General features: G+C 37.4%; 1 protein-coding gene across 2 annotated transcripts in view; it reads right to left on the bottom strand.

Moving 5' to 3' along the window:
* Positions 1-25,101, bottom strand: part of KBTBD12 (kelch repeat and BTB domain containing 12) — a 73,613-nt gene that overhangs the window by 35,002 nt on the left and 13,510 nt on the right. For both annotated transcript variants that reach the window (XM_037030121.1, XM_037030113.1), the window contains exons 2-4: positions 23,682-24,855; positions 19,557-19,827; positions 17,071-17,221 (exon numbers count right to left, since the gene is read on the bottom strand). In XM_037030121.1, the coding sequence (XP_036886016.1) occupies positions 17,071-17,221; positions 19,557-19,827; positions 23,682-24,751 (1,492 nt within the window). In that variant the 5' untranslated portion in view covers positions 24,752-24,855. The remainder of the gene's footprint in view (positions 1-17,070; positions 17,222-19,556; positions 19,828-23,681; positions 24,856-25,101) is intronic.

Genomic DNA, 25,101 nt, shown 5'->3' with positions numbered 1-25,101 from the left:
CATCTTAATTTTATAATTTGGCTCTTTCAAACTACTGGTTGAGCAGCAAATTTGAACTACATTATAAAACTATGTTATACTAACATTATCAATAATACAAAAATGAACTGTTTTTATGTTTGATCAATACAACATTTACTGTTTATTTTTTCCAAGAAGATTAATTGATTCCTTGAGATCTGTGCTCTATACTTCCTTGTTGGTAATAGTTTAACTATCTTTTTCTAGTTTGTTAAGAATGAAATTCAAGGCTCCTAAGTGCACATTTCTAGCTGTTCTCCTTTTCATTTTTATTTATTTATTTCTAAAGAAGATTTCATTTATTTATTTTTTAAAGAGGGGAAGGGATGGGGAAAAAGAGGAAGAGAAACATCAATGTGTGGTTGTTTCTTGCATGCCCCTCTACTAGGGACCTGGCCCAAAACCCAGATATGTGCCCTAGACTAGGATGACCAGAGACCCTTTGATTCACAGGCCAGCACTCAACCACTGAGCCACACCAGCCAGGCTTCCTTCTTCTCATTTTTAATAAAATGCCTACCACACTCAGTTAAAAAAATGAAAAAAAAATGTCCTTGCATTGAGAGAGGGGGATAGAAATTTTCTCAGGATTTAATAGTGCCTAGTTATCATGAATCCAAAGACAATATACATAGAGCTCCACTGAGGCTGATCACATATCTAATTCAGCTCCTGGATTCAGGTTCTTTGTGATTCAGGACCAAGGCTGATTGTTTTATCATGTACTTAGTCAGATCTTTCAAGTATAAAACTCTCTAGTACTCTCAGAGGGCACTTTGTCTTCTTATAAAAGGTCTGAATGGATTAAACCCTTCCTGAGTGGTATTCATGAACACAAGTGGGACAGATTCCTATGGATACACTTTTATCATAGGTGCTGTTCAACTCAAATGATCCTCAAAAATTCGTCCCTCAAATTGGCTGATATAGAAAATAGTAAACCAACCAATTAAAATGCCTTTTCCCAAATAGTTATGAAAATTAGCATGGCTTTGGATTTTTCTATTACTAACTGGAGAGAGTATGCCATTCATTGCTAAAACTTCATTTAGTACCTTGATTAACACCACAGAGGATGTAGAACATTTTCTATTTATGCAAAAACAAAAGGCAAACTGACTATCAAGGAAGACTTAGGGAATTGTGGGGACTTGTTTTCATGTTTAGACCTGGAAAAATTCAGATCATATCATTAGAGTGCCCTTCAAATCCTTCTTGTAATGCTTTGCTGTGTATTACACAGTTTGATTCATTTATCCAGAGTCTTAAATCTACATAGCCGCTGTCCTAACCAAGTTTCCCCCCAAATTATTTAAAGACAAAAACAGAATGAATTCATGCTGATAAACATGCACACTGAAAATGAGAGCCAGGGATAAACCTTGTCTTCAAGAAGAATCAACAGTGTAGAACACCTGGACACCCCTGAAACCCTGTTGCTTTGGCTGATAGAAAATTAAATAGAAGAGTGAGAGTATATAAAAATTCCATACCTCTAGGAAAAAACTAACTCTTCTATAGTCATGGTAACAAATCAGTATGAGAACTGGCTTTCAACCTGATTAATCAATCCATGACAACTTGCTTAAGCAAACATGCCTCTGGAACTCACAAGTCAGATGGAACCTCATACTCTGAAAAGCAGCCAAACAGTGGCTGACTAACTCCATTGATCCTCTGTGAAAACTGATCTACCCTTGCCTCTGTAATAAAATTAAACCACACTTCTAAGGTTGACAGTAATACACTCCCACCTTTGTAACAATTCTAATCCAAAATAAACTTCTGCTGAAAAATTCTATATAAGATTGCCAGTCAGTTTTGCTCAGTGAGAACATCTCTGACCAGCAAATCATTCTGGCACTTAAGTAAGCAGTAAATTCAGCCTTTTGATTTCAGATCCTGAGTGCTGGTGTCATCCTTTAACAACAATCAAAATTAACATTTAATTGAGACAGACTAAATTGATATTTACTCACAGAGATATTAAAGTAACTCAATTTACTTTACCTAATTTTTTCTCTACCATGCTTTGACTTACACTGTTCCTGGTGCCATGTATATCCATCTCTTTTTTCTTCATTTGACTAATTCCTATGTGTAAGGTAGTTAGTTGATCCTTCACTATGTCCTCATCGTGTGCACTTAGCTGTACACATACCTGATCTGTGTATGTCATGTCCTAGTCACTGAGTTCCTTCTGAGTATAGAGTGTGTCTTCCTTCTCTGGGTCTTGAGCATCCAGAGTGGGTTCTGGCATACCTATGCTACAAAAAGCATTTGCTGAATTAAATGACAGTATGTTAATAAATTGAATTATCTCTCCAATGGAAATTATTGATCTATCTGATACCAATGTTACTCAATTGAATTTTGCCTGTTTTCAGAGGCATACAAAAGGATGCTTACATCGCTAGCCATCAAAGAGATGCAAATTAAGAGGACTTCCAGCCAAGATGAAGGCGTAGGTAGACACATTGTGTCTCCTTGCAGAACCAAATACGGACAACAACAATTTAGAAACAAAAAACAACGATTACACACAGAAAATTGAACTTTATGGAAGTCCGACAACCAAGGAGTTACAGTAGACACATTCGTCCAGACCAGTAGGAGTGGCAGAATAGGGTGGCTGAGCAGAGAGGGATCTAGAAAAAACAGTGGCTGGGGGACCCTGGGAGCACAAGGAGGCAGTGGGTGGACCCTGCAAGGCGGCAGATTGTGGAGTGGAGTGCAGTGTGCAAGGCAGCTGGTAGACGGGGAGGTCCCACATTCCAGTGCAGATGAACCAGGCAAAACTGGTTAGCGGGACAGATGGCACAACCCGGGTCCCAGCTTGAGGAAATAAACCCTTAAAACATCAACTGAAAACATCTGTGGGAGTTGAGGTGTTGGGAGAACTCCCAGCCTCACAAGAGAGTTTGTTGGAGATACCCACAGGGTCCTAGAACGTATACAAACCTACCCACAACAGGAATCAGCACCAGAAGGGCCACTTTGCTGGACGGAAGTGGAGGGAGTGATTGAAATCTGGCAGAGAGTGGAGCAAGCACCATTATTCCCTCTCAGACTCCTTCCCCACATACATGCTCACAACACAGCAACGTGGGTTAGCCCACCATGGTGAATACCTAAAGCTGCACCCCTCACTACATAACAGGCATGTCGGGACCAAAAAAAAAATGGCCAAAACAAAAAACATATCAAAACTTCAGAAAAAATACAACTAAGCAATGAAGAGATAACCAACCTATCAGATGCACAGTTTAAAACACTGGTAATCAGGAGGATGCTCACAGAATTGGTTGAATTTAGTTGCAAATTAGATGAAAAAATGAAGGCTATGCTAAGTGAAATAAAGGAAAATGTACAGGGAACCAATATTGATGGGAAGGAAACCAGGACTCAAATCAATGGAGTGGACCGAATGGAAGAAAAAAAAATCCAATCAGAAAATAATAAAGAAACAATAATTCAAAAAAAATGAGGAGAGGCTTAGGAACCTCCTGGATGACTTTATTTTTTTATTTTAATTATTAAAAAATTTCCTCCTGGATGACTTTAAATATCCCAACATCCTAATTATAGGCGTATCATAAGGGGAAGAGGAAGAGCAACAAGTGGAGAACTTATTTGAACAAATAATAAAGGAGAACTTCCCCAAGCTGGCAAAGGAAATAGACTTCCAGGAAGTCCAGGAAGCTCAGAGAGTCCCAAAGAAGTTAGACTCAAGAAGGAACACACCAAGGCACATCATAATTACATTAGCCAAGATTAAAATGAAGGACAGAATTCTAGAAGCAGCAAGAGATAAGGAGGCAGTTACCTACAAAGGAGTGCCCATCAGTCTGTCAGCTGATTTCTCAAAAGAGATCTTACAGGCAAGAAGGGGCTGGAAAGAAATATTCCAAGTCATGAAAGGCAGGGACCTACATCCAAAACTGCTCTATCCAGCAAAGCTTTCATTTAGAATGGAAGGGCAGATAAAGTGCTTCTCACATAAGGGCAAGTTAAAAGAGTTCATCTTCACCAAGCCCTTATTATATGAAATGTTAAAGAGACTTATCTAAGAAAAAGAAGATAAAAAAGATGTATACTGAAATGACAGCAAACTCACAATTAGTAATACCCACACCTAAAATAAAAACAAACTAAGGAAACAACTAGAACAGGAACAGAACCACAGAAATGGAGATCATGTGGTGGGTTAGCAACAGGGGAGTGGAAGGAGGAGAGAGGGGGAAATAGGTACAGAGAATAAGTAGCATAGATGGTAGGTAGAAAATAGACAGGGAGAAGGTAAGAATAGTATGGGAAATGTAGAAGCCAAAGAACTTATATGTATGACACATGGACATGAACTAAAGGCAGGAAATGTGGGTGGGAAGGGGTGTGCAGGGTAGAGGGGAGTGAAGGGGGAAATGGTACAACTATAATAGTATAATCAGTAAAATATATTTAAAAAATAAAATTTGAAAAAAGAAATAATAAGCATTTGAAGCAACAGTAAAAAAAGAAAGAAAAAGAAGCAGAGACCTCACTTGCTTCAGTCTCTAAAGAGTAAGTCTTTAAAATTTTTATTTTAAATTTATTTTTCATTGAGGCATAATTGACATATTAGGTTAGTTTCAGATGTACAACATAATGATTTGTCATTGCAGAAAGACTTTCTAGAATAAATAAATAGATAGATAGATAGACAGACAGATAAGTAGATAAATAAGTTCATCCTCTCCAAGAAATGTTAAGAGAAATGATGACTCTGATGATAAATGAAGAGGGCCAGGTGGCTCATCTAGACATCTCCCAACTTGTCACTATTTCCCCACAGGAGCCCCAGGTACAACAAAGGTGAGAAAAAAGTTCATAGGCTTTCTCACAGTTTCAGGAGCTATATACTCAGTGCTAAATACAAAACTAACTAAGAAAAGTTCAGTTGTGGAGTGACCAGACAATTAGAAAACAGGCATTTTTTCAATGCCTAGAATGGAAGGTTAGGAATTTAAAACTTATACATAGTTTTCTTTACATGCCAGACTGCCTCATTCCACTGGTGGGCCAAGATTTACTTTGAGAATTGCATACATAAATGTTTTCCTCTGAGCAGCAATTATGGTTAGGAGTCATGTGTGAAAATATTCTTTCGTTTCAGGTGCTCCAAATTTGCCTAGAAAAACCCAGAGATGAACTCTTCCCACCTGAGAACTATGAGTAAATTGATCAAGCCATTTGTGCTGACAGAACCCCAGGTAAGAGCTGTTAATATCCAAGTCATATAAATTAATGTAGAAGAAGGGACACAGATCATATTAAAAAAATATCCCCTGTGAAATGAAGCTTTAGAGGGAATTCAACGCATAAGACAGAAATTCTTAAAATCAGGATTAATTTGGCCATTCTGGTCTTCCTACAACACCCTCATTTTGCCAGTGAAAAAGCCTCACTCTGGTGAGTATTAATTTGTACAATACCTTAGGGCCATAAATGACATTATTTAAGACATTTATCCTATGGTGCTCAACCCTCATACTTTGATGACTACTGTGCCTGGGGATAGGAAATTGTTTTCAATCCTCACCTTTAAGGATGCTGGTTTCTGCATCCTAATAGATGAACAGTCTCAACTATTATTTGCCTTTGAAAGACAGGACTCAGAATCTAAAGCCGTGCTTCGATATTGTTGGATTATGTTGCCACAAAGATTTAAGATTTTTCCAATCATATTTTGGGAAATATTAGCAAAAAAATTTAAGAGATACTCAATTGAAACCAGGAATTATTCTGCAATACATAGATGACTTACTAATAACTAACAATAGTTATGAAGACTGCTCAACACCATCACAGTCCTAAATAATTTGGCAAAAAGATGGTATAAATTCACCTCACAAGGTCTTGATTTGCAAATAGGAGATGACATACCTGGGACTCCAAATGAAACAGGACACTAGGAAAGTAAAGACCAAAAAAAAAAAACTATTGATACAATAAAATCCCAGACAACCAGATGTAGCTTCATGGATTCTTAGGGATTATACGGCTTTGCCAAATTTGGACCCTGGACTTTGGCTTTATAGTGAAACCAGTGTATAATATTTTGGAAGGACTAGACTCTGCACTCCTTGAATATAAAGAGACTATCTGGTGGCATTTGACACCTTGAAAGAAAAACTAGTTACAAAATCCTGCACTAGGATTGCCTGATTTACAGAAACCCTTCAAATTATACATTCATAAAAGGGAAGGAATTGAACTTGTGGTACTAACACAGACACTGAGAAATACTCCTCAAACCATAGCCTATCTTTCAAAGAAACTAGATCACACAACAAAAGAATGGCCACCATGCCTCCAGGTAATAGCAGCTACCTGTGACATTTTACAGGAAGTAGAGAAATTTACTCTGAGGCAATCTACTATAGTTTTTGTGCCACACCAGGTACTAACCCTATTAGAATAGAAAGAAGGGTATTGGTGATGATAGAGCACATGGGAAAATATTAGCCATTTTATTAGACAGCCTAAATGTTACCTTACAAACCTCCACTACCTTAAATCTGGCCACCCTAACTCCAAACTCAGAAGGAAGTTCAGATCACCAATATGATTGCTTAAAAATAATTCACAAAATTTCTTTTAACAGACTGGATTTATTGGACCAGACACTGACAGAACCTGAGAGGGAATTATATACAGATAGGAGCAGCTTCAATAAGAACAGTCAATGATGAGTTGGGTATGCAGTATCACATAGATAAGGTAATAGAAGCCTCAGCTCTTAATATAGGAACCTCTGCAGAAAAGGTTAAACTGATAGCCCTCACTAAGATTTTAGAATTTTCCCAGGGTAAGAATGTTAATACCTACATTGACTCTAAATATGCCTTCATGTTAGTCCATGCCCATGGGTCTATATGGAAAGAAAAAGGGTTCTTAACTCAGGGAATAAGGGCATCATACATGCACAGGAAATTTTATAGTTCCTAGAGATAGTGAATCTACTGACACAGATTGCCACAATGTACTTTCCAGGACACCATAAAGATAGTTCCCAAACAAGTCCGGAAACCAGACTGCTGATAACGCAGTAAAACAAACCACCCAAGGGCTGCACGTCCTGGAACTTTAATTCTTTACCTTGACTTGCCAAAATTTAAACCCCATTACACAGAATGAGATGAGGAATGGACCCATGAATGGGGATTCTCTAACACTGATCCTAATTCTATATGGAAGATCAACATACTCATGGTGTGATCTGACTCTCTAAAGCTCTAGTGTATTCCATTTTCATATACCTACATGAAGAGACCCATTCTAGAAGGTATGCTATAATGGAGCTCATTAGACCATATTTGAAGGGTCCTCATTGAGAAGATTTTCCAAGACTGTCAGACATGCACTCAAAACAATCCGAAGACAGAATGTTCTTTAACAGGAAAGGAGGTAAAATGGACTTGCCAGTCCATTTGAGGACTGGCAAGCTGACTTATATAGTTGTATAAAATCATAGGAAACTAAATTTTTATTAGTTTTTGTAGACACCTTTTCTAGATGGGTAGAGGCACACCCCACGAGAACTGAGAAAGCAGCTGAGGTTCTGTCCCAGATGAAGGAGTAGGTAGAAACCCTTCACTTCCCCACACAACCAAAAGGAGAATAACGACCAATCTAAAATCAACAAATGACGAAAAACACCAGAAAAATCTAACCACATGGAACTCTGACAACCAAGGAATTAAAGAAAAAAATCAACAAGAGCAACCAAACTGGTAAGGCTATGGACCCTGTGGGCCAACTCAGAAAAACTGCTGGAGGTGGGGCTGGCTGCCTAGCTCCTGCAGGCTGTGAGGGAGGAGCTGACTTGAGGGGAAAACTGAGACTCAGAGCTGAATGTGGGCTAAGACTGGGGTTGCTGTGGTGAGAGATACTTCCAGTCTCACACGAGAGAGTTCATTGAAAAGTGTGCCAGAGATGAGCAGGTGAGTTGCACTGTTCTTTTTCTGGCCGCTCCCCAACAGGCAGCACCACAGTGCAGCAAAAAGGGTTGCCTTGCCCAGGTGAATACCTAAGGCCCCTCCCCCTTATTACCTATCAGCTGTGCCAAGAGAAAGAAATATGGCCCAAATGAAAGAACAGAGCATGGTATATGTTTCTATTTGTTTGTGTCTTCCTTGATTTCTTTCTTCAGTGTTGTGTAGTTTTCTGAATACAGGTATTTTACCTCCTTGGTTAAATTTATTCCTAGGTATTTTATTTTTCCTTTTGCTATATCAAATGAGATTTTTTTCTTGATTTCTGCTTCTGCTGTTTCATTGTTGGTATACAAAAATGCCTTTGATTTCTGCGTGGATGGAACTGGAAAGCATTATGCTAAGCGAAATAAGACAAATACCATATGATCTCATCTTTAACAGGAACCTAACCAACATAACAAACAAACAAGCAAAACATAACCAAAAACACTGAAATAGAGAACAGGCTGACAGTAACCAGAGGGAGGAGGGGATGGAATTTCAGGGGAAAAGGGGAAGGGTTTACAGGAACAAGTATAAAGAGCACATGGACAAAAACTAAAGGGGTGGAAATGGGAGAGAGGTGGGGAGCCCTGAGGGAGTAGGCTGGGATGGGAGTAAAAGGCAGAAAACTGTACTTGAACTACAATTAAAATAAAATAAAATTGAAAAAAAAAGAACAGAGCAAAACCCCACAAAGAGAAATAAGTGCAGAGGAGATTGCCAACCTATCTGATGGAGAATTTAAAGTCCTGGTAATCAAAATGCTCACAGATCTGACTGAGCTTGGTGGAAAAATGAAAAAAACAAATGAACGATACCCAAAGTGAAATAAAGCAAAATGAAACTAACAGTGACAGGCAGGAAACCAAGATTCAAAGCAATGATTTGGAACAAAAGAAAGAGATAAACATCCATCCAGAAGAAAAGAAAGAAATAATAATTCAAAAAAAATGAAGAGAGGCTTAGGAAACTCTGGAACAATCTGAAATGTTCCAATATCTGAATTATAGAGGTGCTGGGAAAAAAAAGAACTACAGTAAGAAATTGAAAACTTATTTGAACAAATAATGAAAGAAAACTTCCCCAATCTGGCAAAGGAAATAGACTTCCAGGAAGTCAAGGAAGCCCAGAGAGTCCCAAAGAAGTTGGACCCAAGGAAGAACACACCAAGGCACATCATAATTACATTAGCCAAGATTAAAATGAAGGACAGAATTCTAGAAGCAGCAAGACAAAAGGAGACAGTTACCTACAAAGGAGTTCCCATTAGACTATCAGCTGATTTCTCAAAAGAAACCTTGCAGGCAAGAAGGGGCTGGAAAGAAGTATTCCAAGTCATGAAATCCAAAGACCTACATTCAAAATTGCTCTATCCAGCAAAGCTTTCATTTAGAATGGAAGGGCAGATAACGTGCTTCCCAGATAAGGTCAAGTTAAAGGACTACGCCATCACCCAGTCCTTATTATATGAAATGTTAAAGGTACTTATCTAAGAAAAAGAAGAAGACCAAAAACATGAAGTGTAAAATGATAATAAACTTACAACTATCAATAAATGAACCTAAAAGAAAAGAAAAACAATGAAAACAAAAACTAAGCAAACAACCAGAACAGGAACAAAATCAGCAAAATGAACATCACACGGAGGGATTTCAGTGGGGAGAGGGGAGTGAGAAATAGGGGGGGAAACGTACAGGAAAGAAGAAGCATAATTAGTAGGCATAAAATAGATGGAAAGAGATAAAAAATGGGATGGGAAACAGGACTCAAAAACTTATATGTACAACCCATGGATATGAACTAAGGTGGGGAAATGCTAGAAGGTTGGGGGAGCAGGGTGGAGTGGGGCTATAAGGGGAAAAATTGGAAAAACTGTAATAGCATAATCAATAGAAAATACTTAAAAAAAGAGAGAGAGAAAGCAGCTGAGGTAGCAACACTTCTACCCAATGAATAATCCCTAGGTTTGAACTTCCTGACAACATTCAAAGTGACAATGGACCATCATTCACTTCAGAAATCTCCCAGAAGACAGGACAGGCACTACAGATTCAATAGAAACTATGTTCATCCTGAAGACCTCAATCTTATAGGGATGAATGAGAAAAAACAAGCACAAAATAAAGAATATCCTGGTGAAAATATGCCAGAAAACACATTTGAAATAGGACCAGGTACTCCCTTATTGTCTTGCTCCAGATTAGAGTAGTACTCTGAAGTGGGATTAAATTAAGCCCTTTTGAAATAGTTTATGGGACACCATTCCAAGTTTTTATTTCAGAAACACCCCTTTTAGACTTAGAATATGAATAAAAAATCAGACAATCTATACAACATTTAGGGCACAAGTTTGCACAAGTTTGTTCATTGCAGGTCTATCTATCCATCTGACCAGCCCTTACACCTGTTCCAGCTGGAAGACTCAGCCTTAATAAAGACCTGGAAGACTCAAGGTCCTGAACAGCAGTTGGCTGAGCGATGAACCAGTCTCTATGACATCCTTCTGACAACAGATCTGTTCATAAACTCGTGGGAATAAAGCCTTGAGTCCACCACACATGGATAAAGTGGGCACCACCTGAGGAGGACTCAGATCTTGCTGCTGCTATTCATACTGAAAGGGAACCCTGGACTTGCACTCCTTTAAAGAGATTTAAAATTCCTCTTTTGGAGAGGGGTAGCATGTCCCAAATTTAAGTGGCAATGTTATTTTTTATTTTATTCTGCATTTCCCAGACAGTGGCTCCCTGCAAATTTATTCTGCTCTTGGGTATGCCACCCAAACCCTGCTCAGGATAAAATCACAGATCTTTTAGTCTCTCCAGTTTATGACATTTCACTAAACTCTTGACTGATTGTCTGTGCAGTAGGTATCACTTTCAAAATCCATCTGCAACACCGTCTCTTGAAACATGAAGCAGTCCACCAGCTTCACTTGTTCAGCCATGCCATCTTCGAAACAATGCATATAGTGCCCTCAAAGACAGCAATCTTTCTCCTTCACTTAGAAGCTTCCTTCTGAATTCCACCAAGATGGAGGCATAGGTGGAAACACTGTGCCTTCTCCCACAACCAAGTTTGAATACAACAAAGGTTTGGAGAACAAGGACACACCCAAAGACCAGAAAACTGAATTATACGGAAGTCCGACAACTACAAACCGTCTGACAACTAGGAACCATTCAACGGGACGGTAAGAGAGGTGGAGCCAGCAGTGGAGCTGGGTCGGGCAGGACAGATCCCCTGACCTAGACGCTCAGGCAGCCCGGATCCAGTTGGGGTGTGGGGCAGACTGACTGTGGTCCCACATTTGCGCACAGTGAGACGGACCACACAGGCCCCAGGGGGCGAACCCAGTGGTGGAGGGCTGATGGCGGTGGCACACTCGCGTGCAGTGGAATGAACGCGTGGGCCTGGTGACGGTGGTGGCTGTGGCGCCGGTGGGGGCTTTGGCGGCAGGCGGCAAATGGGAAGCCATTGTCCCTCTTTGACCCCGCCCCCACATACAATGTCACAACCCAGCGACTTAGTTGCCCTGCGCTAGTGAACTCTTTAGGGCTCCGATCCTGCTACGTAACAGGCACGAACATCCCAAAAGATGGCTCAAGAAGAACTCAAAGTCCCAGAGCCAATAACTCTAAGCGACCAAGAAATTGCCAGCCTCTCAGAAGCACAATTCAAGACACTATTTATCAGGATGCTCACAGAACTGGTAGATTATAGTCACAAATTAGAGGAACATATGAAGGCTAAACTAATTGAAATGAAGGGAGATGTCCAGGAAACCAATAGCGATGGAAAGGAAACTGGGACTCAAATCAATGGAATGGACCAGAAGGAAGAATGAAACATCCAACCAGAAAGGAATGAAGAAATGAGAATTCAAAAAAATGAGGAGAGGCTTAGCAACCTCCAGGACATCTTTAAACGTTCCAACATCCGGATTATAGGGGTACCAGAAGGGAGAAAGAAACAGCCACTAGCGGAAAATGTATTTGAACAAATAATAAAGGAGAACTTCCCCAGTCTGGCAAAGGAAATAGACTTCCAGGAAATCCAGGAAGCTCAGAGAGTCCCAAAGAAGTTGGACCCAAGAAGGAACACTCCAAGGCACATCATAATTACATTAGCCAAGACTAAAATGAAGGAGAGAATCCTAGAAGCAGCAAGGGATAAGGGGACAGTCACCTACAAAGGAGTACCCATCAGACTGTCATCAGATTTCTCAAAAGAGACCTTACAGGCAAGAAGGGGCTGGAAAGAAGTATTCCAAGTCATGACATCCAAAGACCTACAGCCAAGATTGCTTTATCCAGCAAAGCTTTCATTTAGAATGGAAGGACAGATAAAGTGCTTCTCAGATAAGATCAAGTTCAAGGAGTTCATCATCAACAAGCCCTTATTATATGAAATGTTAAAGGGACTTCTCTAAGAAAAAGAAGATTAAAAATATGAACAGTGAAAGGACAGCCAGCTCACAGTTATTGACAACCACACCTAAAACAAAAGCAAACCAAGAGGACAGCTAGATCAGGAGTGGAACCATAGAAATGAAGAACACATGGAGGGTTAGCAACAGGGGGGTGGGAGGGAGAGAAGGGGGGAGAAGGCACAGAGAATAGCATAGATGGTAGGTAGAAAATAGAAAGGGGGGAGGGTGAGAATAGTGGGGGAAATATAGAATCTAAATAACTTGAGACACGTGGTTATAAACTAAGGGGGGAGAATGGTGGGGGAGGGACTGTGCGGGTGGAGGGGATTGAAGGGGGGAATAGAACAACTGTAATGGTATAATCAATAAAATATATTAAAAAAAAGAAGCTTCCTTCCATTCTTGATACCCCCTCTTCCTTTGTTATATGGTAAGAATCTCTGCAACCAGAGATAGGTAAGACTATGCTCTTTGTTGGCAGAAAGTAACTATAGAAGAATAAGATCTTCAACTATTTAACCTTGTAAGATTACAAGGGTCCAGAATTTTGAAGAGGGGAATTGTTACTATAAAACATTCATCCAGAGTGCCAGGGGAGACTCCATCCATTGGCCAAGATGGTGGCAGGGGGAGCTTCTTACACCAAGTACGCCAAAAGCTAGAAATATGAATGGATAGGGCTTGAGAGCACATAGAAAAGTAGAAAGATAAATGGTTAGGGTCCCAAATGCCCCAAAAGCTAGAAAGATAATTGAGTTCTGAAAAAAATCCTTTCCCTCCCTATCCCTATACATAACTGTGGGCTTGAGCAGGAAGATGAGATGGTCTTTGAGCTAGGAGTCCATCATTCTTCCAGATTGTGTGGCACTTGAATAAACATCTTGCTGAAAAAGGTTTCATCAGCACCTGCCTTATGAGTTTGGCTTTTGTGGCATAAGGCAGTTGAACTTCTGTTTTTTGTTTGGTAACAGTATCTTCCTCATTTTACCATACTGATTATATTGTGAAGATTTCAGTGGCTGCTCTTTTGAGGTAGCCTGTAGATAACCTAGGAGTTAGTAAGAAATTAAATCCATTATAGGTATTAGGGAGAGTACTTATTATACTAACTGACAGTGACCCCAGTCACAACGGGGCTCACATAGATTCCCAAAAGCAGACAGAACTTTTGCTAAGACAATTAACAAGTTGACTGTAAGGTACCATTGAAAGGGTACTGATAAGTTTTTAGGTTTCTATGTGATATTTGCCTAAATTCCAATTGCCCAAGTTATACATGCAATGAGCATTAAATCTGAACTAACACTACCACAAAAATACCTAAAAAATGAACTCCATTCAATTTCACAGCTTATAAATATATTTGAAAATCCCACACAAAATGTTGGGGAAGTTGACTTTTTTGGATGGAATCTTACAACATGGTAAAATTTATTTGCCTCCTCAGTTCTCAATATCCAGAAACTAGATTCTACACTACTGAAAAAGACTTTCTACTTTGTTTATTCACTTTCATTTCTGTTTCACCTATTTTTTTCTTGATCGAAACACTGCCATTTAGAGTTTCAGGCAAGATGGAGGCATAGGTAGATACACTATGCCTTCTTACACAACCAAAAGAAAGAAAATAACAAATTTAAAAATAAAAAATAACCAGAACTTCTAGAAAATCAAGCTGTGTAGAAGTCTGACAACTGAGGAGTTAAAGAAGAAACATTCATTCAGACTGGTAGGATGGGTGGAGGTGGGCAGCTGGAGCAAAGAGGATGTGTGGCAAGGCAGGACGCATGTTTGGAAGACCAGGAGGGTGATGTAGCAACTTGCAAACTGGGCAGTCCCATATTTGCATGTGGATAAACTTGGAGGAACAAATGGGGATGGAGACAGACCAAACAACCCAGGGTTCTAGTGCAGGAAAAGAAAGCCTAAAAACCTCTGGCTGTAAAAATCTATGGGGGTTATGGTAGTGGGAGAAACTCCAACCTCACGGGAGAGTTCATTGGAATGGCCCACCATGACATATACAAACCCACACACCAGGAAATCAGCACCAGAAGGGACCAGTTTGCCTGTGGGTAGCAAGGGAAGTGACTGAAAGCTGGTTGAGAGCTGAGCAAGCAGCATTGTTCTCTCTCTGTTCCTTCTCCCACATACAGGGCTGCAACTCAGCTATGTGGGTTGCCCCACCCTGGTGAATAACTAAGGCTCTACCCCTTACAATGTAATGGGTGTGCTGACACAAGGAATATATGACCCAAATGAAAGAACAGATCAAAACTCCAAAAACAGAACTAAGCAATGAAGAGATAGCCAACCTATCACATGCAGAAATAGTTGAGTATGTTTGTAAAATAGATTAAAAAGTGAAGGCTATGCAAAGTGAAATAAAGGAAAATGTACAGGGAACCAAAAGTGATGGGAAGGAAACTGGAACTCAAATCAATGATTTGGCATAAAAAGAAGAAATAAACATTCAACCACAGCACAATGAAGAAAGAAGAATTCAAGAAGACAAGAGACTTAGGAACATTTGGGACAACTTTAAACATTTCAACATCCAAATCATAGGGGTACAAGAAGAAAAAGAGTAAGAAACTGAAAACTTATTTGAAAAAATAAAGAAGAACTTCCCATATCTTGCAAAGAAAATAGACTTCCAGGAAGTCCAGGAAGCTTAGAGAGTCCCAAAGAAATTGGACCCAGGGAAGCATACACCAAGGCACATCATAATTACATTATCCAGGATTAAAGATAAGAAGAGAATCTTAAAAGCAACAAGAGAAAAGGAGACTGTTACTTACAAAGGAGTTCCCATAAGACTATCAACTGATGCCTCAAAAGAAACCTTGCAGGCAAGAAGGGGCTGGAAAGAAATATTCCAAATCATGAAAGGCAAGGGCCTACATCTAAGATTAACCAGCAAAGCTTTCATTTAGAATGGAAGGGCAGATAAAGTCCTTCTCAGATAAGGTCAAGTTAGTGGAGTTCATCAACATCAAGCCCTTATTATATGAAATGTTAAAGGTACTTATCTAAGAAAAAGAAGAAAATCAAAAATGTGAAGTTTAAATGACAACAATCTCACAACTATCAACAACTGAACCTAGAAACAAAACAAAACAACAAAACCAAACAGAAACAACCATGAACTAAGCAAACAACAAGAACAAGAACAGATTCACAGAAATGGAAATCACATAGAAGCTTATCAGTGGGGTATGGGAGGGTGGGAAATGGGGTTAAAGGTACAGCAAATAGGAAGCATAAATGATAGGTACAAAATAGACAGGGGATGTTAAGAATAGTGTGGGATAAGTGGAGAAGCCAAGGAACTTATGTGTATGCCCCATGGACATGAATAAGGGGGGAGGAATGCCATTGGGAGAGGGGTAGAGGGTGGAAGGGAATAAAGGGGAAAAATGGGACAACTGTAATAGCATAATCAATAAAATATATTTAAAAAAGGAATCTAGTGAATAAAACAAATGAGCAAAATAGAAGCAGAGGCATGGAAGCAAGGAACAGACTGACAGCCACCAGAGGGTAGGGGGAAGGGGGATCAAGGTAGAATAAAGGGGAAGGGACTAGTCAAGTAACATATATGAATAATCTATGGTCATGGACAACAGGGTGAGGATTGTCTTTGGGAGTGGGGGTGGGGTGGGTGAAGGAGAGCTAAGGGGGAAAATTGGGATACTTGTAATAGAACAACAATAAAATATTTATTTAAAAAATAAAAGCAATGAAAAAAACTAAGAAAAAGAGAAGATGATGTTAGGGAAATGGAATGTGCTTAGAAGACCAAAGGACTTAACAATAAAAGGTAAAAACAAAGAGAAAGAATAGGGAAAATATGGCCTGCTTCAATGTGGTTGGTAGGGTAATGAGTAAAATAATTTTTAGTTTTAATTTGAATATTTCACCTAAAATGCCATATGCTGTGCTTGAGTGTGATATTGTTATTACAGAATTACATACTTATGATTTTGTAATAAACAGAAGTGTTATTTGTGCTGGACCCTGTATATTGATGTTCTAGGGTTTTTTATGGGAATGAACCAATCTTTCACCAATCCCTCCAGGCTAGTATAAGACAACACATATTTCACTGATAAGAAAAAATGCATTCAGATAAAAGTTATTTGTTAACATCTCTAAAGAAATTAGGTGGGAGAGGCAAAATGAAGAGGATTGGCATGATCTGTGGCTTTGTCTTTCCTATGGTTGCTTTCTCTTCTATTAGCACAGATAATCATATTTTGTTGCAAAAGCCCACATTTCATTGATTAAAAGTAACCAAATCTTATTCCCATTTGAAAATATTTTTCTTGATAGTATATATTAGGATGTACACTACTGTTCTCATATTCAAAGGGACTTGGAAATTCCATTAGGATAATTTTGTTTTTAATAAGTTAATAGATTTTCATTTTATATTACCTGTGTTCTAGAGAATAAGAAATACAAGTAAAAATGGCTAATTTTGTATACATTTGAACTAGAATGCAAGAGGAAGGAAGAATATTTCATTTTTACTGAGGCAAACTTCTGAGAAAAATAAAAGTAGTTATACTCTTTTAGCAATCTGCTTCTTCTTACCCAAAACATAAATCTCACTGTTGACTACAGCTGTACTGAATCGGTACTTAGAATACTTCATGGGTGCCCGCTCTGTCCATTGGTCTTGTCTAGGGTCATACTGCAACAGTTTGTTGCTTAATCGATCAGGTTCTTCAGCAGGAAGATCCATCTGCATGAAATATGACAACCAATATAATAATACATCATTTAAAACTTCTGTGGATACATAAATGCAATTAGCCAAAGCATATAGACAAGCAAATAGAGGTTAACTATAGTGGCTTGAACTCACAAACCCACAAATTCCATAATTCGGGGTTATAAATCCACTGTTTATATCAGAGGAATCTATATTCCTAAATAACGAGACTAAGGTGTTGGGTTACAGCAAATAATCCGTGATCTTAGTAGTAAGACAACACAGCATTTTTAAAAAAATGAAGCAGGTGCAATGCCCTAAAAATGAAGCCATGCTTTCTATAGCAGAACAGTATTTGAAGTATAATTTTATTTTGTCAAATGTTATAGTGGTAGATTCTAATATTTGTTAGAAACAATTTATAAGGCATTTACATTTATAGTAATTTTCTAATACAAGTGAAACAAAATTACAAATATTATAGTGTTCTAGTAATTATTTTTACCCCATAATTATAACCTATATAAGAATGGTCTGAATTCAATTTTCAAAATATATGAATTAATATAAATTATTCACAGTTATTTTATGTATTTATTTTACTTACATATATTTTTAAATGACTAGATATAGTACAAATTGAATGACTGTTTATTCTTACACAGGTGTATTTGGCTTATTCTCCTATTCATAAACTTCGGGTGAAGCAATTCTTTTTTACAATGTGTCAGGAACTTTTACGACTTCAGGCTAAGGATGCTTAAGTGTGTTTTCATTTTGGTTTTGGATACAGATGTTCAACACAGAAATAAATGCCATAGTTCCAAAAGTTGTGTGTAATTAATTTTAGTTAATTGCTTTAAATGCGTTAAGAGTTATCACTATGAGCCCTGGCTGGCGTAGCTCAGTGGATTGAGCACAGGCCTGTGAACCAAAGGATCGTGGTTTGATTTCCAGTCAGGGCACATGCCTGGGTTGCAGGCCAGTTCCCTGAAGGCCAACTCCTAGCAGGGGTCACATGAAAGGCAACCATACATTGATGTTTCTCTCCCTCTCTCCTTCCCCTCTAAAAATAAATAAATAAATAATTTAAAAAAAGAGTTATCACTATGATTGCAATCACAACCCCATGTTACTTTGCAATTTAATGTATAGCATTAGGCAAAGACTAGCTAAAGCTTTTCTTACCCCGTAAATGTTCACATGTCATCAGTTCAAAGACAATATAAATTAATAAATATTATCTTTATTGTTTTAATTTTCCTTCTAATATATTTTCTTCTAATGTAAGATTTAATCTCCAATGTAGTGAAAAAAAGTAAAAAAAAGCTTCTAAGTTGTCTTTAGAGCTTATTCATACAAAATTGACTATGTAATGAATAGTTATGAAAAAACTTAATTACAAATAATTTGTCAGGTATCAGCTACTAGCTGGGATTAAATCTATACTTCTTTTTGATACACAGCACAAATTTAAAATGTATTAAATGTGAAGTTTAAGTTTTTAAAACAGGTGTGGTATGCTATATACATGGCAAAGTACAAGCTTATGAAATAAATGCAAAAGTATCAATTTTATAGTGAAGTAAATATGGAAAGTTGAGAAATTATATAGGCAAAAATAAATTTACTTTATGTCATGTGGGTTGACAAGGAGCTAGTAAGATGAATTTCTTTTAGAAAGACTACATCACCAGGGTAAAAGACAACTGGAGATACTACTGTGAGAACTCCAAGACACTGAGAGGAACACCCAAGAGAAGAGGAAGGACCACTGTGGTCACAGTCTATTAAGTTTTCAATTTTGACTTCCCAACATTTCATGGAGCTTCGGTCCAAACAGTATTCTGTTTTCTCTGTGTGTGGATGCCCAGCAAAAACATAAAGTGTTTAAAATCACAATATGCTGTTGTGGAAGTAATTGTGCCAACACAGGATGAGTTTACTTGGTTTCCTAGAGTAAGAATTTTAAATGTGGAAAGGACCTAAGAGTTAGTTGCCTCACCTCATACAGCTATTATGCAGACAGTTCTGGGATGAGGACCCAGCTTCTCTGCCTTCTTCTTACATGTTCCCTACAGATAATCCATCAGCATAAACATCTTTCACAATTAGTAAAATGGGAAGGATTATGAATAATACAGCATGAATACTGAATGAAGTCATTCTATGAATAACACACTTTATAATTTTATTTTCCTAAACTGATTTAACACTTTAAAATTTAAGTTCAATATTTTATAAAATATTTTTTTTATCAAAATGCAAGTCATACTTGTTTAGTATTGAACAACTACAACATTTTCAACATAGCAGCCAGACTCAGCATAGCCATGCCAGTTAGGTATGTAGGAAATTCCTTAACCTGAGGAGTCCAGCCTCCAATCACATAGAGTTTGTTATTTACTGTCACTACAGCATGACATGCCAATTGTAGCGGAAGGGGAGAGACTGTTATCCAATTGTCCTGCTCTACAGAGTACTTATCAACGCAGTTTGTAATAAGATACTGGTTTTTAATTTTCATCTGTCCTCCTATAACATAGAGGTCATCATGAACACTGCCCAGAGCATAGAGCTCTCGAAATTCAGCAGTGCATAACTTTTCCCAAAACTGGTTTCCTCTATCATGATACCTGTAAAATAACAGAAAGAGAATTCAGGATTAGAGTTAACATGAAAACAATTTACCCAAGAAACACACTTAAGCTTTTTTTCCAACTAAAAACAATACAATTTGATTCTTCTAACTTGAGAGGAAGTAAACATCACTATAAGACAGCGATACAGGTTTGCAAGATTTTTTTATTTTTTGAAAGGACTGATGAAGAAAATATAATGTGTATAAAAACTATTATCCACACCTACTTGCAGAATTTTTGGAAAAATCGTATATTGAAAAAGTATAGGTTATCCAGGACTAGCCTTCATTTCCTAATTCTGGGGAGAAAAATCAAGAATAAATAGCAAAGTCTTTTAGCAAATTATTTGTAATTTTACTATGAGAGAATAATAAGTAAAAACAAAATAAAATTTTAAATGTCTAATTCTGTGGACTAGAAGTTTCACCTTAATACTAATTAAAGAAGTAACTTTTAGAGCAGAGAATCTGAAAACATTCCAATTCAGAGACTTCTAATGGGATGATAGATGTGTAGACTTTTAAGGATTGTTCTTTTAGTTCTAATTGGCTTAGGTCAGCATGAAGAACATTTGTGGGTGTTATAAAAATCCACCTGCACCCCTGGCTGGTGTAGCTCAGTGGATTGAGCGCGGGCCTGCAAACCACACGATCGTGGTTCGATTCTCAGTCAGGGCACATGCCTGGGTTGCAGGCCAGTTCCCAGCAGGGGACTCACAAGAGTCAACCACACATTGATATTTCTCTCCTTCTCTCCTTCTTTTCCTCTTTATAGATAAATAAATAAAAAATCTTAAAAAAATTCACCTGTAGATGTTTGCCAGGCATTTAACATTTATTTTAATCCCCTAGATATGGTAATTTTAGTAATTTCTTCCATGAATAATTATGTCAGTCTGAGAAGAATCTCAGGAGATAGAGACAGTAGGATATATGATCTCTTAATAACTCCAGAAGTCCAATACACACATTAACTGATTATCTGTGCATGTCTAGCATTATATAGTCACTAAATACATGAGTTTGTGGCTATCCTTTGTCTTGCCTCTTGATAGTGGTTAAGTCAGTCATGACTTGGGACACAGTCTGAGAAGGACAAAAGTACTTATGGGGACAGTGGTATAAAATATGATATTAGATTTCTCCTAGAAAATCCAGAATGTGTATGGAATTCAAAGCCAAAACAAAACAAAACAAAACAAAAAAGCCAGGGAAGTAAAAAAAATTGTTCAGTTTGGAAACAAATGAAGAAAGTATATATGTGTGTTCCCTACTGAGTACAATTTTAAAGAACAGACTACTTATTTTGCATCAAACAATGACAGTTGATCACATTTGCAGGAGTTTTTCTTAAATGTTTTAGGTTAACTCTTTCATTCTTTCCTATTCTTGACAGGTAAGTTAGAAGATTATGTTTCTTTTGTATAGGGCATGCCTGGCTTGTCACACATTAAATGCAGAAATCTATGATAGCTGTCTTCTAGCTAATTCTAGGTAGGAAACCAGAGTCCATAGAATCACAGGTGATATTTCTACCACTATTTTTAATAGTATTGAATTTCAGAAGAGAAAGGAGGATTAGGTATCTAAATGTAGGTAAGGGCTACTAAAGTAAAGTCAATGAATGAATATATACAAACAACTAAAAAAATGGTTTGATTTACTGAGAAACAATTCAAGAAAACAGGCCAAGAATGAAATGCATCCCATGAAGGTTGGGATGTACATGTTCACTGGGCAACTTGATAATCTGATTTTTGTTTTAACAATTTAAACTGAAAATATGGGGGAAAAAGGCCCAGATAAAACTATAACTTGGGAGCATTTGAGATCTTGCTTCCAAAACGGGCAATTTTTACCTGTTTTGGCTCAAATAAACTCATATTTTTTTAAAAACTAAAATTTATTAAGAAAAATGGGTATGTCATATAAAAGAAAATAATAGTGACAAAATCATTCAATGTACTCAGAGGTTGATAGTTTAAAAACAACACATATCCTCAGCTATTTGCGTATCAAAGTATGGGAGATAAGTGAAGGAGATAGGTCTACATTTTAGAACAGAAATGACCAACTAGAGTATTAGTTTACTCCCTTTTTTAAGTCAAAAAGAAATGTATCTGCATGAAAATATATTAGCTACAGGCTGGAAGGAAACTGAAGAGTGTCTAGGTAAAAACAAAAGGGTTTAGAAACAAAAGTAATATAGTAGAAATATACCACAAAATGATGATGATTTCTCACACATATCACAAAACTGGCACTAAAGTGACCTCCACTAGTGCCTGACATAAGATTTTTAACTCTCCAGATATCTTCTGGAAGTCTCATTTAACCCAAAAGCAATGCTTCTGATTATTTCATTATTTGCCTTGCTGACAATTTCATTATTAGAGAAAATGAGGAGGGAACCTGATACTTTTACCCCAATTCTGACCAATGTGGAGGAGCTGGTTGGTGATGGAAACCTGGCTGAGTCAAGATAGATCAGGGTATGCAATCAGACATATACTGTAAGAAAGGGAAGCAGGTTTTCAAAAAAGTTAAAAAAATGTTTGGGGATCAAAATAAAAACACATTTTGACAGGATTGGACATATATTAAAAATAAATTCTGGTGGCAGTTTTGTCACTTTGATCAGAAAGAAAAAGAACTATTTAAAGAACCTAAGGTACTTGTAACAAGAGGTTCTCAAATGGAAAGAAGGGCCAAAAAGTCCAGGACCAAATAAACACGTGGCATGGACCTATAAGAACAATGCTGGGGAAACCAAAGCTTCTTCTTCCTTTAAGATTTGATATCTCAAAAGAAAAAAAAATTGAAATCATGGTAATTCTGAGGAAAGTTGCTCCTTCTACTCAGTGACATGCTCTGCCACAGTGGGCATAGGTCCAGATCACTTATCTAGGGCTCTACATTCCTTCCCTTCTCTCTACTAGGGAAGATGAAGCATGTATCCAAAGGATGAATGTGAAAAAGGGACAGGCCTAGAGCTTGAAACAGATAATGGGATACTAGGAGATGACAGAAAGACAGTAGATCTCTTAATTATTTCTTTAACCTAACTTCACTGTTCACAAAAATTGCTTTTTGACTGAAAATTCATAATGAACTCTGGTAATAGGGAACTGAGGGCAGAAAGATATTGAAGGAGAGCTTTACTATTTATTATGTATTTCATGTATATATTTATTATTTACCCAGGTAGATCTAAGAGCTGAGTACTTGCTAAGAGCTGAATAAATAGTAAACAAAGGTATGTGTCCTCATGTACAAGACCTAGGTGATATGCTACTTCTTAGCAGACACTCTTTTTTCTCTTACATTTCCAGGAGTGGAGCACTCTTATTAGGCTACAAACATTGTATACTATTGGAGGGTTAGGGAAGATCCACACATTCAGGATACAGAATGAAATGTGACAGATAATTAGTAATTTTTATTTGAGAAAAAATTACTACTTTGGAGTAGGAACTAAAATAAATAAGTTCAAAGGAGTCAGTGGTAATACATTTTTCTTCCAGTTAAAAGTTATATTAAGCTCTTCAAAAACAAAGCATATTGATAAGGAAACAATGAAAAGATACACAATGGAATCAAAACATACATATATTTAGCTTATGTAAATTCAATGATATGTTTTTAACAAAGTGAAGGAAAGGTTTTTAAGTATGGGTGATTTAATTATGAATTTTACATATGTAAAATACATAAAATGTGTATTTACAGGATAATTTTGACTACATATAATTTAAGATGTGATTACTCTTTCAGTAGTATTTTTTCTACTGTTGCTAATGTCAAAGCAAGGTAATTAAAACAAACATAAATAACATGCTAGATACAAACCTATAGATTTCAACATTCTTGTTCTTTTGTCTAGAGAGTTTAGAGGCACTTGCTTCTCCAGCCACAATTATAGCATTGTTTTCCATGACAACACCAGTACACACAGACCCTAAACCCTCCCCATATTTGGGAGATGAGATAAAGTAGGTCTTTCGTGATGCAGGATCATAACAAAAACTGGCATCCCCATAATTCCTATGTCTTGACCTGATTCCTGAAGAATTATTGCCAATGCAAAGCAAAAGACTAGTAGTCTCCATGCCATAACGAAGATTTAGAGGATGCTGTTGTGGTTTCTTGAAGGCTTTGAAAGTGTTTTGAATTATGTCTATGCAATTTGCATCACATAGAAGCATTGTATTTCTTTTCAGAGCTTGTCTTATAAAAGAAGGGCTTATAAGTTCCAATCTTACTTGCTTCAAAAGCTCAACAAGATGCTGTTTGCGCAATTCCTGGTTATGATTCACCCATCTCAGAACTAAGTCCAAAATGCTCTCCTCTCTGGATATGTTAAGGTCATCTGATTTAATAAGTGTCAGAAACTGGTGCATTTCAGTCTCTAGTATTTCTTCATGTAAGCTCACCTCAGCAAAGTGCTGATATAAATATTTCTTTGACTGGTCAGATAAATCTTCAGCTCCAATCTGCTTTGCAAAATGATAGATACCCACACAGTTGAAGGCATCCATATGGTCCATCATATATTTTTGACACACACTAAAGACTTCTTCCATCTGCATAAAATAGGCAGCCATAGCTACAGTCTGTACATTGGCATTATTGATCTCCAAAACTGCACTGTACATGTAATTTAATATAACTGACACACTTTCTGCTGTGATGTCATAAAGTATGACTTCTCTTTGAGTACATTCAAGTAGTCCACAGGTGAACATGGCTTTGAAATAAGGACTAAAAGCAGACAAGATCAGTCTGTGGCAAGGAAATTTCTCTCCCTCTACTATGACTACTACATCAATCATTTCTGCTAATTCTTTCATGTTCTTAATTTTATTCAGTAAATTCAAGCTATGTTGGTATTTTTCTTTTCCGTCAGTTTTGTACTCCATGATAGACTCTTCAAACTTTCTAAGTTGTCTTCAAATTTAGCTTGATTCTTGAGGGGCTATTTGCATATCAGATTACTCACAAAGCAACAAGAGACATATCAATCCTGAGGGAAAGAAAAAAAGCAGTTTTTCTCTAAGAAAAAATTCTCTATAATATTTAAAAGGCAGCATTAGTTCTATGAAATATTTATAAAAATATTATTCATTCCAAACAGAATAGTTTAACTTCAAGATAGCTACTTTTTCATATCTTAAAATAACATCAATTGTATAAACAGTAAATTTTTATTTTCCTAATCAGCTGCAGAGGTCTTTCTAGGGGAGCTGGAAAGTTCTCTCTCCAATAGTGA

Source organism: Sturnira hondurensis, unplaced genomic scaffold, assembly GCF_014824575.4.
Source record: "Sturnira hondurensis isolate 20B ecotype Veracruz unplaced genomic scaffold, ASM1482457v3 Scaffold0001538, whole genome shotgun sequence".
In the NCBI taxonomy this organism is placed as follows: Eukaryota; Metazoa; Chordata; class Mammalia; order Chiroptera; family Phyllostomidae; genus Sturnira; species Sturnira hondurensis.
The sequence above is the reverse complement of the archived record's forward strand: the minus strand, read 5'-3'. Positions and strand labels throughout refer to the sequence as shown.